The sequence below is a fragment of the Pituophis catenifer genome, unplaced genomic scaffold (assembly GCF_029215685.1).
Source record: "Pituophis catenifer annectens isolate HBS135680 unplaced genomic scaffold, rPitCat1.0.hap2 SCAF_3, whole genome shotgun sequence".
In the NCBI taxonomy this organism is placed as follows: domain Eukaryota; kingdom Metazoa; phylum Chordata; class Lepidosauria; order Squamata; family Colubridae; genus Pituophis; species Pituophis catenifer.
Genome location: NW_027256883.1, coordinates 44,951,083 through 44,967,033, shown reverse-complemented (window position 1 = coordinate 44,967,033; position 15,951 = coordinate 44,951,083). Strand labels below are relative to the sequence as shown.

The following is a 15,951-nucleotide window of genomic DNA, read 5'->3' as shown; positions in this document are numbered from 1 at the left end:
CAAATCCCACATCCTGACCACCATTAAGACATAATCTCAGCTGTTCATGAGTAGTTACTAGCTTCACTTCCAGAAAGGCTTTCTGGGTGCATAGCTGGTGAGGAACATAACTGGGAAATTAGAGAGGCAGTCAAGTTTGTTTTCTTAAAATGGTTAAAATAAAGCAGATTTTGAAAACTTCCAAAACATACAAGCAGGCATTAACATTTCAAATATTGTTCAGTAGTGCAAACTGAGATTTTAAAAATCTGCTTTACCTCTATGCTGATACAGTCTGAAGCCTTGATGATGACTGTGATGGCTATTGACACAAAATGGATTTTTGGCCCCTGATTTGATGAAAACATCACTCTCTTTTGAGGCACTTGTGAAAAATGCAATTTGGTACATTCAGGTAAAATTCAGCTGTGGCAATCATTAGTAAAGGATGGAAGATAAATATGTCACAGTTATAATAAAATACATTCTAACCTGTAGTGTAACTACCCTTGGCTTACTAGTTGCAGTTCTGCTCATAGCATCACCAAAACAGTATTATTGAATTGCAAGAGGTGCAGAAAAGGGCAACCAAAATAATGAAAGTGAATGACTATCCTCCATATGAGATAAAGTCACATTTGTGACTAATGAGTTTAGAAGAAATTGAGTAAATGGGACATGACAGAAATATCTAAAATTGGGCACGGTATAAAAAAAGTGGAGTAGAACGTAGGGCCATCTGATGAACTTGGATAGTTAAAAATTCAATTAATATATTATAGAATTTGTTAACACATGGATACAGTGACATCTGGCAATTTGGATGATTATAAAAAAGAATTTGACAAATGCATGAAGCATAAAACTATCAATAATTTCCAGTCTGGATGGTTTTGTATTGCGGTCTGTCTAGGAGATTGCATATCTCTCAATCCCAGTTGCTGTGGATCATGAGGAGGAAAATATTGTTGTACTTGTATTCTGCATATTGCCTTGCCACAGGCATTTAACTGGCATTGTGGGGACAGAATGCTAGATTAGGTAGCCACAGCTGTTTTTTATAAATGAAAATGTGGTTGCCTTCAACTTAAAAACCCCTTTGAACACAACCGTCCTTGCCTAATCTCATTAAAAATAAGTGGAACATTGTATTTTTATAACTGTTGAATTGTGATATTTGCAGTTTTGAAGATCTTGTAGCATTTCAGGGAATAATTGAACCATCAATCTTTGCTGAAAACCATTTTGTGTTTATATAGTATTGGGATAGCTTGCTTATAGTCAAATGATTAGAATTCAAAGGGTCCATGCAGGCACAAAGATACTTCTTTGTCTGGGAGAAGGGATGTCAATTTGCAATTTCTGTATAGCTAGTTGAACTTCAGGTTATATGAGGATATCTGACTTAAAGTTTTCAGGCAGTGGAGAAGGCTCCCTAAGTTTTGAAGCAACATCAGTACAACAAATACAATGTGATCCATTAAAAAGTAGAGCTGTGTATGCATAATCCTGTATCTTCAAACCAGTAACTAATATTCTGCTCTACAATTAATGGGAAAACATTATTTTCTCACCTGCAAATTTATTTCATAGTATTTAGAAGCTGCACCAATCAGACATTCTGATGCCTTGCAGTAATTAAAAACTATATACTATTTATTTATTCATTTAACCACCCAACTCATTGTTGAGTGACTCTGGATGGCTTACATTACAACATCGCAAAACAGCAACATATGTGTTGCTCTGAATACATAGGATCATTGCCTGGAACTGAGAAGCATGGTTTCATTCAAAAGTTATGAAAATGCACGTATCAATGCAGAAGTATTGTACCTTTGTTCAAACAGGAGCATTTTCCTCCACATAATCATAGAGGTCTCCCATTTGCCCCTTTTTGTGCCCAATTGTTATTTTCTTTTGAACTACAGACTGTGTTGTGACTGTAAGATAAATGTCACTCCCCAGCTCTATTCCACATGTGTGTAACACCTTGACATTTTGCAGTAAAGATAGATTACAAATGTATAAATCAGTACATCAATAAATCTCAAAACTCAGGGCTAAATAGAATTTTTGATGTTGTCTTCATTTTTAGCGATTATTAAGTACTAGAATTACTGTCTCATGAGACAGCCTGATGGGATATGATACCACTATTCTGCTTAAACTAAGCATTTCTGCTTAGGTTCTTGTAATTTTATATAAGCTATCTTCAGTTTTATGAAAGACAGAAGAAGGAAAATTAGTGCATCTAATAAATTATTTTGAAAGTTAAATTAAGCAAAATGAGAAAATGTATTTGTTGAGTTTTTATTGTTTATATCATTGAGAGAATATGGTTTTAATGGACACCAAATTTTGATTTTGTTTTAAGATTCTGTGCCCTCCAGCCCAAACTTTTAATTTGCATCTTGGAGTTGCATAAACAAGACTTTTTTTTTTAACTTTTTAAAACAAGGAAAATGTACGAGAAATAAGATTCCCATTAAGAACATTTACTGTATCTGATTTTTAATTCTATTTATTTTTAAGTTCTGTTTTTAACATTTCAGTTTTTGAAAATTAAAAATAAATGAATTCAGGTTTTACTGAAATCCCTGTTACTTCCAGTGTAGACAACAATGATCTTAACATTTCATGTGGCACTTGTTCCACTGATTTACAGTTTACATAATTATGATGTTCCTTCTGATACCAAGTTTATTTCCTTGTATTTTTTAGCTCATTGCTTCTGGATCTGATCTCTGAGGTAATAGGGGATAAATTTACCCCTGTGTGACAAATTTTCAGACATTTAAAGTCTGCTATGTTGTTTTCCTCAGTCACCTCTTCTGTAAAATATAAGTATATTCTTTGACTATTCCTCAGAGACCTTGCTTTCAAAACCAATCACCATTTTGGTAGCCTATCTCTGAACTCACTTCAAGTTGTCACAATCCTTTTTGAATTATAGTGTCCAGAACTGCATACAAACAGTATTCCAATTGAGATCTGATTAGAGTGAAACAATTAACTCCCGTAATCCATATTGACTCCATATTTCTGCTAGTAAATCCCAAGATAGAATTTGTCTTTTAAAAGCTTCAGTACATAGCTAACCATGTTTAACTTGTGGTTGGCAAGATCAACCAGATTCTTTTCACAGATATTACTGCAAAATCAGGTCGCTCCCATCCTATACTTGGGTCCTATATTTTTCCTCCAACTGTTAAATTCTGCGCTGTTTGCTTCAGCCCACTACTCAGTCTTGTTTAGATATTTAAAAAACTTTATTTCCTCTGAAATATTAGTCACCCAATCCAATTTTGTGTCATCTGTGAATTTGATAATTATCACTTCAACTCTTTCTTTCAAATCATTGAAATATTGAATAACACAGGGTTCAGGACATAACCCTGTTGTGCTTCCCTCCAACCTGCCTTCTCTTGAAGGTTATCAACTTTTACTCTTTTAGAATATAAAATAATGGTCTGATTCTTTTCCATACCTCTTCCCCTGGAGATTATGAATTCAAGGATAACATGACCAATTTCCCAAAGCTACCAGGCACCTTTACTACTTCAACTAATTATTTCATGCCAGTGATAATTAGGTCTAGGATGACAAAGTCTGTTATTCTTCCACTTTCTGACAAATAAAATTGTCATCAAGAGAGGAGAAACAATTGTTGGATCTCTGATTTTTAGCAGAGCTAGATTCCCAGCTGATTCCCATTATAATTAAATCTTTGCTATTGGTCTTTGAAAGATTGGTAATCTGATATAAAGGCTTCATCCGTATCTTAAGGTGATCTTTAATAAATTTCCAATATAATCTTTATTTCTCCCTTCTGTCTCATTTTATTCTTGTACAAATGCTTTCAGTAGAGCATTTATGCTCTGATTACTGAATTTCTACACAGGCATGTTTTTCCTTTATATACATTACCACTCCCCTCCCTGTTTTTGTTGGATCTGTTCCTTATGAATAAATTGTGGCTTTCCTGTGCTATGTGCCAGCCATAAGTGGGTCTCAGTTTTTGTGTTTGTCTTGTTAATTTAGGATCCTACTTCTCCCTATTTATTTTCCATTTCCTATGTATAAATGTAGAAATAATTGAGATTTTGACTGGCACTGGCTACCAGACTATCTGTGACACTCTGAGTTTCATTCTGGCCTCCTGCCTTTCTTTTTGTGGCCTGTTTTCTTAGCTCTAAGGCTCAGATGCATATTTGTTTCTGAACTCTTACCAATCTTTTTTTTTTTTTAAATTTGATTTATATGCCGCCCTTCTCCGAAGACTCAGGGCGGCTTACAATGTGCTCAGCAATCTTGCCCTGTTAGTTTAACACCTTCCTGATGAGGTCAGCATGGTACCTACTCTAGCTGTTCTTCATGAAGCTTACTTAGACCATTGTCAAAAGATCCAAAGTTATTTCAGTAACACAGCCTGTGTAATGGATTATTGACCTCCAGTATCCTGTTTTGTCTTCTATTTCTCATTGGTTTTTATTTTACCAACTCAAAGATGAAAATGTAGATTTTTTTTTAAATAAAAGATTAATTCATAACTTTACAATGTGTTAGTGGCTTTAGTTCCTTCATGAAAGTGTACAAAGAACAATTTATAATGTAGTGTGATCTTTGCTAGTTTCTATTTTAAAACAGCTTTTATTGCGAGTTTATAACACATTTTATTGGTTTCTAACACATTTTGCTTAGCAACTGATTTTAACAGCATAGTTTGATGAAGTAATGAGACTGGAAGTTAACTCATTTTCTATTGTTAGGTAGTTCCTTCTATAAAATAAAGCAACAACTATTTTGATAATATGAAAAGAGGAAACTAAAATACTATGCACATGTGAAAGGAAGTGTGGGTGTACAGTATAGAAGAATGCTTCAAAAGTGTTGGGAAAGAAAGTGCTCTTCTCCTTAACATGGATAGCTGCTATATTATATGAAATGTAAATGTTTTGAATTTTACTTATTAAGTGTAACTATCCCTTCCTTTATTTGTGATAGAGTTAAATGTGTTCTTATTTGTTTAATCCAGGACACTTGAAATGGACCAAAGCCGAGGACATTGATATAGAAACACCAGGATCTATTCTTGTGAATACCAACTTGAGGGCTTTAATAAACAAACACACATTTCTTTCATTACCTCAGCATTTCCAACAATACCTCCTGCTTTTACTTCCAGAAGTAGACAGGCAGGTGAGTAAAAAAAAAAAAAAAAAGTACTTCACAGTACTTTCATAGTAAACCTTTTCCAATACCTTAATTAATACTGAGTGACATGAGTGTTTCTGCACAACATGTAAGTTATGGAAATTGCTCTGATGGGCAGTAGCTGAAAAATCAAGGAGTATGTTTTAGATGAAAAGGTCCAGCAGAGGGTTTTTGCCACGACAGCAAAAGATGAACTCTCTTCCAGATTGTTGTGTTTTGTGACCTAAACAAAGTAGATGAATCACTTTTTCTGTCATTACATCCCACAGCATATCTGAAACATCTATTAATGCCCATTTCCCTAAAGCCTTAACATTAATAAACATTAATCCTTAATGTCCATCTCCCCACTTAATTTAGCTGCTTGGTCTCTCATTTCATTGAGAGGAAATATTTGCAAACAAATCGCGTTAGTTTCGTAAAGAGCTAGATAAGTTGCTATTTGAGATATGCAAGTTTTTATAAGTTCTTAGAGTTTGTTTTACGGTTCTTTCAATCTTAGATCAAGGTATAATATCAATAGAGTTGTTAATTAACAATGGACATGTATACTTTTGACACAAAGCCATTAGCTTTCAATTTATTTCCTTAAATTTAGTGAATCTCTTGTGGGTATTACTCTGTCAGAATACTATATAACTGAAGGCTCATTTGTAAATTAATATTTCTCTCCATAAGAATGGAAAATGTCTCTTAAGGAGAAAGGACCTGCTCCAGGGCTAAAAAGGCAATCTCTAAATGCTGTCCTGCTTCCACACAATGTTCACCATATTAAAAGAATGGGTAGACAAACTAGTTCCCTAGGAGATAACCCCATGAGCAGAGTTCTCTCTCTCCCTTGTTCTTTATCCTGCTCTTTTGTGTTATAGGGTCTTATATGGACCTGTTGTATTTTCCACCAAGACAGAAACAGCCCTCATGGGACTATAATACAAGAAATCTCCCTAGACAGCTTACCTTGGAAACAGAAAGATAAGGTTCCATAGAGTTGGGGTCTGTATATGTGTGTTGGAGCTCTTGGAGGCTACACAGTGATTCAAGGCTAATTTCCTGCTTGATTCCTCCTCCATGCCTGGCTGATTATTTCTCAACAGCATCATTGCATGGCCCATTCATTGCTACTGCTCTGATTACCATTCAGTAGATTTTTCAGAATCATTGGAAGTTGGGTGGCATATAAATTATATATAAATAACAGTTATAATTTTGATTGGTGGCACAGTCAGCTAAATGTTTAGACTGATTTGGCATTTTTGTCCATCTATCAAGTTCTTCCCAAGAACTTGGGATAGACAGATGTTTTTGTTTAATGTCACAGGATGTAAACAGTCCCAAGTAACGCTGCCTTTTGCAATTGACTGACGGTGATTTTGTGAATGTGGATGGTGTTCAAGTGGTGTTCTGTTGGTTTTGGGATTGCCCCCAAGATTCCATCCTATTGGTACTATTCTTTGCTTTTGTTTGCCATAGTTATTCTACTTTTATTTACAGGTCTTTGTATTTTGTGAATTTTCTCTAGTTATTTCTCTTCCCTTCTGCTTCCTCCAAGTACTGCCATGTGCACTATCCAGACTTTTTTTTGCCTTTCTTACCAACAATTGTTAAAGTCTGGGGTGTGATGTGGCAGGTGTACTTCTCTATTTGAATTCTAAAATCTCAGAGTATTTTAGCTTCTTCATTTTCTATGGTTATATCCGTCTCTCACCAGTTTTTCTCTTGATTTCATTTTATATTCTCCTTCACAAAATTCTGGTATCTCACATTAAATTAGCCGTTTGTATTTGCCCTTGTATATACAGTAAGATGCTTCTTGTGCCAAGATCTACAGAAGTGTTTTGGGCATAACCTGGCTTTCTATCTATTCCATATTCTTAATATGGCACATCTAACATAATGGCTTTTAAAATCTGCATTAGCCCTGACTTTGTCATGCCACAAACATCCATGCCACTCAAATCTCAGGTCATGTCCTTCTAGCTCCAAAACTTTTCATTTCTCAGTAACATCCAGTCTTTCATCCAAGTCAAAACAAGCTGCAAAATACAATTTCAAATCAGATAAACATTTCTTTTGCATCTTATAACACCTTATATTTAACTTGTAGCTCTTTCCGCTGCCACACAAATTTAGTTATATCTTTCTGCCACTGTTTAAATGGTGCATCAGTTGTCAGTATTGAAACAAAAACATCATTCTACAGAAGACATTTATTTTTATCACAGAAATTTTTCCCAGCAATGACAGTTGTAATTCTCCCCATCTTAAACTATCTTTTAAACTTCAATCCATGTCTTAACATAGTTATTTTGAAATAACATACAATTCATATTTGTCATAGTGATATTCAGATATATTTTACCTTCCTGTCAATCTTAAAGCCCATTTTATTCATCAATTCTGTTTGATCTTCCAGTTTCACAGTTCTTGTTAACATCTCCCTATTTTGTTTATTAATCTTGAAACCTAGTAATGCACCAAAATCTTTTAATTTGTCATTAATATTTTATTTCCCTTTAAAGGATCTTTCATAACCAACTCCAAATCATCTGCAAAAGCCCTTAACTTATAAGTTTCTTTTAATTTTTTTAAAATTTGATTTATATGCCGCCCTTCTCCGGAGACTCAGGGCGGCTTACAATGCGTTAAGCCAGTGTTTCCCAAACTTGGGAACTTCAAGATGTATGGACTTCAACTCCCAAAATTCCACAGCCAGCCATGCTGGATGGGGAATTCTGGGAGTTGAAGTCCACACTTCTTAAAGTTACCAAGTTTGGGAAACACTGTGTTAAGCAATAGCCTTCATACTTTTGTATATTTATACAAAGTCAGCTTATTGCCCCCACAAACTGGGTCCTCAATTTACCTACCTTACAAAGGATGGAAGGCTGAGTCAACCTTGAGCCTGGTGAGATTCGAACTTATAGTAATTGTAGACATCTGGTGTTAATCACAATGCTATCAGTCTGCTGAGCCACCAGGCTTATCAGATTTTAAAATCTTTACTCCCACAATTCCCTCATCTTGTCTTATATCTATATTCAGTATTTCAAGAATCAAAATAAAGAAGAGAAGAGACAGTGAATATCCCTGTATTGCAGCCCAATTCCAATTGTTTTCTGCATCTTAGAAGATCAATATAGTTTTTTTGTTATGTTCTCAAAATACTCCAAAATGTACAACCCATTTATAAACATAGTCCTTTAATTGACTTTTAGATAAAAACTCACATTGATCCTCATGAATAAATTTTTGCAAAATTATTTTCAGTTTGTCAGCTGGAATTGTTGTGAACTACTTGTAGTCATTATTCAATAATGATATGGGCCTATAGCTTCTTATTAAATCAAATCTTGTTCCTTTGTGGGTATACATTAGTAGCCAATTTCTTTAAAATCCAAATCATGTCTATTCTTGAAAAGAATCTATATTGTTCAGAAAAATAGGCATCATTCTTGAATTGCCATTTTTCTATCTCCATATATCAACCAGCTGTAAATTGTCCATCAAATCAAAGAAAACTTTGATAACTTGCTTTGACTCATTTTAATATTTTTCTCAGAAGTTCTTTCCAGTTGTAGGGCGATCACTTCATTCCAATCCTCCATCAAACACTAATTTTCAGAAGTAACATATATTACTTTCTCCATTTGTAAAACAATAGTTTGTCTTCATTTGGGGCACAAATTCCCAGTGTCAAAGTCTTAGTTCCATGCATATTAACCTCCAGCCTAACAAATCTACCATCAGTCAATACAAGTTCTGCTTTTAGTTGGGGATTTACATACAAAACAATTCCATATTTAATTTTAATTTAATTTCTCTTTTCAGGGGAATTTGCTCCGTTTATATTCCACCTTAAGCATTTGTAATCCATAACAAGCCATTTTTTAAAACATTGGAGCCTCGGTGGCACAGTGGTTACAGTGCAGTACTGCAGGCTACTTCTGCTGACTGCCGGCTGCCTGCAATTTGGCAGTTCAAATCCCACCAGGCTCAAGGTTGACTCAACCTTCCATCCTTCCAAGGTTGGTAAAATAAGGACCCAAATTGTTGGGGACAATATGCTGACTCTGTAAACCGCTTAGAGAGGGTTGTAAAGCACTGTAAAGTGATATATAAGTCTAAGTTCTATTGCTATTTGTAGCACCTAATTCAGGATCTCCCCTCAGTTTTCTTTTGGAGTGTGCACTGACAGTTCCATTTGAATCTCTCCAATTCTTCTTTGAATTTTATTTTATTTTATTTGAAATTCCATTGCCTTTTGGACAGAATTCAGTCGAAATCTCTGCTTTTTAAAAATAAAGATCACATCTTCTAATATGTGTCAATGACATGGAATATTTTTCTGCTTTAATCACTCAGTCAAAAAACAATTTTTTTTTCTCTGACACAAAATTTGAACAGGCATTTCTTTAGGAACAATTATCTCTGTATTATCAATTTTCAGTTTTGTATTAAAATGCTGCTGCAAAACTTGATTCCTTGTCTTCTTCCTGATAAAGTGCTCCAATTCACCCCTTGAAACATTTCTTATTCTCACAAATTTTGTATTTATTCTACATACTTTATCACTTTCTGCCTTTGTATACTTCTCTTCCCAATCCAAAAATTTTGCTAAGTCATTGATAAGCTTTTCTCTAATATCTTCACCAGAATCTTCTAGATTGCTCTAAATTCTTAAACAAAATTACTTCTCTCTGAATTCTAATACAGCCAGATTATCTAATTCTCTTCCAAATTTCTGACTATAACTTTTCTTTTACTTCCCAATATTTCCACTTTGTCATTTATCTGTTTTACCTTTCTAGACATTTGTTTTACAGAGATTTTCATCATACTAATTTATTCTTTCACATTCTCTTTCATCTTTACAAATCTTTCACCATTTTTTCCAGATGCTGTCAATTTAGAATCAAGTGATGCAATTTACTTATTACCCAGTTGCTCAAACATTTTCTGAAGCAAACCTGGTGTAATTTCTTTTTCTGCAAGTTGCTGTAGTAATTCTCTCTTCCCCTGCCTCTAGTGATTGTCTGTGTTTGTGTGTTTTTTTTTTCCATTACAGGTAGTCCTTCATTTACAATTGGTGACTTAATGATTGTTTGAAGTTACAATAGATTTCCAAAAAAGCTACTTGTGACTCAGGTTTGAAGTTCTGATGCCTACCTGCCTATAGTCACATGACTGTATTTTAGGCATTCATCAGTCAGCCCACATTTATGGCAATTTCATGACCACAATTTATGGTATTTTTGCTAGAAACCAGCATTTTCTTTTGGTTACTTTTATTCATCTTCTATCTCTAACCCTTGAGTTTGGAAGCTAGTAAGATGTTGTCTATTGGGATATTGCTATCAGTTAGCAAAGCAAAAAAAGGTCTTGATTATAATCTATAGTCTAAATTTAGAAATAAAATTGGTGTATTTTTAGTTTGCCATAGTACCAGCTAATGTAATGGATAGATGTTATGGTTTCCAAAAAAGAGTCTAGGGCATGATTAATGCCCAATTTTCCATTAGAAAAATGAGGTGTCAACTTTTTAAAAACTTTTACGGTTGGGTAATGGAGAACATTTATTTATATCCCTTTTTAATAAAAAATATCTCAGTTACTATAATGAAAAATTATTTTAAGCTGTTGGCTGCAACCTAAAATATGCAAAAAAAAAGGTTTATTTTCTTTATTCCTGCACTTCTCCCCACTCCCTCTTCCTCTGCTTGTTACAAATAGTAACCTGTTCTTCCAGTAAGCTGATGGATCCTTTGCTTATACTTTTCTGAATTGCAGCTGTTACATTTAAAAAATTGGTTTGCAGTCCAATTTTCTTTTGCTTCTTTTGGGAAGATATTCTTGATTACCTGCAGTTTTTCTTAGACACACTGTTTACATACTTTCTAGTTTTTAACACACTGGGATTTGTTTACACAACCTCTGTATATAGAGATAGAATATAAAACTAGGTTACCTTGCAATTGTGTCGCAAGAACAGCATTATTCAGTTGCAGTTTGGGGGTTATAATTTAGGACAAACACATATTTATAAGCAGAATGCCCTTAATTCAAGACTTTAAAGGAAAATATTTAAGGCAACAAATATCAGTAAATCTCACCAGAGAGAAATCACTCAGAGTAGACAATGTTGGTCTAAATAGCTTAATGACCTGATGCAGTAAATTTCATCTATCAATTCACTAGCCATGACTAACAATTTGGATAAACGTTGTAATAATCACACGTTCATTTTATGCTACAGTATTTAGCTGCATTGTTTATATACCTGAACATCAAGTTCATATGCATAGTATATGAATTGGCTTAGTATATGAAAAGGGCTTAGTAGGTAAGCACTTTTTGTATTTTCAAAACCAGATTTAAATCTGTGCTATTGCACAGTCACCATGCCAATCTCAGCGTATTCTGATGATTCTATAGTTTAATATTTTGAAACATATTCATATAGTTCTCTGTTGCAACATACATTTGGTAATATGTGGTCCAATATTTCTTCAATTTCATTTGGTTACAGCCAGAGGAAGTTAAAACTACTGAGATAGGTTTATCATGACATGTATAACTAATATATGTATCCAGGGGTGAAATGCTCCCGGTTCGGACCAGTTTGGGCGATTAGGTAGCGATGGCGGCGGGCAGTTCGGAGAACCGGTAGCAAAAATCCCTGCCCCCGCCTCCCATGCCCAGCTGAGCCGCGCAATCATCAGAGGCTTTTTTCCTTTTAAATGCCTCTGACGAGCCAAACTCTGACGATCCCAGCTGAGTTGCCTGATCGGCAAACCCTCTGACGATCAGGCAACTCAGCTGGGATTGTCAGAGCCTTTTGAAAGCATTTTTTACATGGTTTTACATGTAAAAAATGGTTTTAAAAGTAAAAAAAAAATTGGCCACACCCACCCAGTCACATTACCCCCACCACCAAGTCACGCCCACAGAACTGGTAACAAATTTTAGATTTCACCACTGTATGTATCCCACTAAGTACACATACTTTTCTACCCATACATTCCACAAAGTGACAGTATATACTATCAATACAAATAATTCCCCTTGGAAAATAATGTTTCATTTCATTTCCTATTCAGAATGTAAAATATAGAAATATAAACCACTTTCCACAAAAATCTGTATTAATCCCTTTTTGCATTTCACTTGGTTTTCTCAAATAAAATTCATTTAGGTGGCTAAGGAATGGTTCATCTGGAACTCTATGGATAATCCATATTGTCAACTCATCCGGTGTGCACCATGTTGAAAAATAACTTCAGTCATTTTCTTGCACTTATTTTGAAGAAGTTTTGGCATTGTGTACAATAGCTTAAGCATTGATGCATCTCTGTATGATAGTTGATATTAAGGTATGCATCAGGATTATTAAACTTCTATTCCTATGGCAAAATAGGAAAATTTAAGAATGTTAATTTTCCCATTGCAGAATAGTAAAGAATTCTGAGTTTGAACCTAAAAGAAGCTCCAGCCTGTGTTTGTTTCTCTGGTGTTTCAAGGTGCAAAGGGTGACCATACAGTATGCATTTATACTAGTGGTATATACATATTTAGTTAACTTACCTAACTGCTAAATTTCCTTGTAGAAAAGTGTATTTTTTAGGAAAGTTGCTCAGTTGAAATATTTGAGTATGTTGTGATTTCTACTGGAATGTAATTCATGGAGCAGTTTTCAGTGACCTTTCTAAATTACTTACAGTGTGTGGATTTTTGGCTCAACATTTTTCTATTAATTTGTTAGCACTCATTACATATTTGAATCTTCTGACTGCCACAATCTTTCTTTGATAGTGTATTTAATTCATATAATTTAATAGTAGTAAAAGCTAAAATCTCAGACTCCAGATTTCTTCATGCCTCAAAAGGTACATTGGGTTAAAGTCAAAATTGTAGTGGCTACATTTGGATATGAAATGGAGTCACATTTTACACATTGAAAAACAGACTCCTATGAGATTTGACCAAACTGATAAGTGATGGAATGGTAAACATTTACCTTTAATTTATAGACTGTCTTAAATATAAAATGATTAAACGATTATTACATTTCTACAAAACATTATAGTTAATCATTTTCTTCATGGCACCTTCTTCTTAAATGTCTGCAAGAAAGTTTCTAAAATAATCTTTTCCTCACAAATTTCTAAAAGGCAATAATAATTTAATATTGTCCCTTAAAATGGGAAATCAATATTCGATGATAAAATGTTAATTTAGTAAAGTAAGCCTTTGATGTTATAAAGCTAAAGCTTTACTATTGTAGTATAATCAAATAATGTAATGTCTACAGTATTACTGCTTATATTAACTATAGAATTACAACCTATAATAACTGAATCTTTTATTTGAGAAATATTTCTGCTTATCAATTATGTAGAAAGGTTAAGTGGTAGCTTTATAAAACAGTAATGGTAATATTGGATTGAGCTGCAGGGAGTCAAACAGATAATAGATTTAACTGGTTGAATGCTTCTTAAGATATTAGCTATACAGGAAAATTTGATCATCTGTAAAATAGTGTATTCTTTTAGGAAATCATAAAGATTTGTAGTTTTATAAAATGAAAGTTTACATGGTATAATATGTATTCCAATTATAAAAAAGTTAATATTTACTAAGGTTTGAGATTTTCTTGGTTTATGAAAATAACTGGTGGGTTCTATCTGTGGGTTCCCCTTTTAGATATTTTTTTTAAAAGCTAATCTTTTTGGTGCAAGTTCTTCAGAAAGTGCACGCCTGGTAAATAGTAATCTCATTGTGTTTAATTGGACAAAATCAGATTTCCAAACCCAAAAGAAGAAGAAAATAACTTTTAAAAACAATTGTTGTTCTGGCTCATTAAAGCATTGTTTCTATTAGGTAGCATTTCTTGAGAACTGTAAAAATTAATAGTGTATTTCAAAAGTACTTTATTGGCATGTTCCTCCAAATAATTTAATTTTCATGGTTAATTGTGCCTTCTTTGTAACATAGACTATTGAATTGTTTATTTAGAAATTTTTAGTTTTCTTTTTCTTTAATTCTTTAATTTATACAATACATGCTCTAAAGATGTAAAAACATTCTGATATAATGATTGATTCTGAGCAGAAGTCTTAGATTTTTTTCCTCTACTCTTATTCCTTTTGAAAGCAATATATTTTATTTAATGTATTTAAATTAGATCATGAGAAGTGTGGAACTTTACTTGGTGAAAAATGGATTCTTTCATGTTTCAAATGTTTCTAGTGTAAAATGTTAACTGATTTCCAACTCTTAATCTAAAAAGAGATTAAGATGAATGGAGGAAGCTAGAACCTAAAACTGCTACTTCTTATTTTGGTTTTTCTTAACCATACCTAATTTACTATTCACTCTGCAAACTCTTAATATAATCTTGTGAATGCACACTGTAGACTTCAAGATTCAAAAAATGTAAGCCCTCATCTAGCCAAGAAAAAGGTTGCTTACACTCTTAATGTATCTATGTTATCTCCATTGCAAGTCATCCACTGCACTTCATTCGTCTCATGTCATCATTAGAAACGTGATTGAAGGAAGGGTCACAGAATCCTAGTAGCATATTGTTTTATTAGCTTTGAATTCTACCCACTGCAGTTCTGTGAAATAATGCATTAGTTTACTTATTTCTTACTCTGTATGAAGTTTGGACATACTGTTGGTCTAATAATTTCTTGCTAACCAAAAATATATTCTCTTTTTTTAGAGATGAGAAATATTGGACATCAATTAATGTTTCCAATGTTGCTATTGTTTGTTCCATCTCAAAAATATTTCTTTGATTTGCTATTAGATCATAAACAAAGATTGCATCATTATTTGAAAATTAGGCCCATTTAACAGAACGGACGTAAACATGCATAGGATTCCAATATCATAATCAACAGAACATTATTATAGGCACACTGATGTTGGATTAGGCCACTTGCATTTAATTTGATGACTATAATGAAAATGCTACCGTATTTAATATTAGCAAATTATTCCCTATGTTATTCCTACTTTCTATCCTTCCCCATTTCACATGATTGGAGCTCTCTTCTTATGTACTCTTAGTTGAAGCAATCTCTGACAGTGTCTTCTGCTACCATCGGCTTATTTTCTAGATGGGAAGTGATGGAGTTTTGCGCCTCAGTAGTTCCGCTCTAAATAATGAATTCTTTGCATATGCAGCACAAGGGTGGAAACAGCGATTGGCAGAAGGTAATTTTCTACTTGTTACTAGATTTAACCAATAGTGTTTTTCCCTCCATAAAGAGTTCCCGTCTTATGTCACAGCCAGGAAAACATTCATTTCAATACTTTTAATATTTTATTCTCGCTCAACTCAATGAACCTTGCACAATTGTTGTGGGGAAAAATTGGGGACAGAGTGCTATAACACTGCCTTGAGCTCCTGGAGGAAAGGCGGGATAGAAAACTAAAAAATGAAATTGATAATATGTAAAGTGGCAAGATTTCAAAACTATGTACACTAGATCATCTTCCAGTTGTGTTAAGCACATCTGTCTCTTATGCCTCACAACAGATTACCAATGGGTACTTTCACTTAAAATATGAACAAGCATTTTCATCAGTGTCAGCTTTGGAAACCTAAATGCATGTGACTAAATCCCACCAATACACTCTAGAAATACTAAAAACAGCACTACAAGTACCATAGGTTTAGCATAGGTTTCTCTCAAATTAATTTTGGATTGAGTTTTGAAGTTTGGATTCAAATTTTGGATTGAATAT

The 15,951-nt window shown here is 33.8% G+C and overlaps 1 protein-coding gene across 1 annotated transcript in view; it reads left to right on the top strand.

Annotated features, from left to right (window-relative positions):
- Positions 1-15,951, top strand: part of ASXL3 (ASXL transcriptional regulator 3) — an 85,430-nt gene that overhangs the window by 59,584 nt on the left and 9,895 nt on the right. The window contains 2 exon segments of the mRNA XM_070942318.1: positions 5,018-5,181; positions 15,321-15,417. Of these exon segments, the coding sequence (XP_070798419.1) occupies positions 5,018-5,181; positions 15,321-15,417 (261 nt within the window).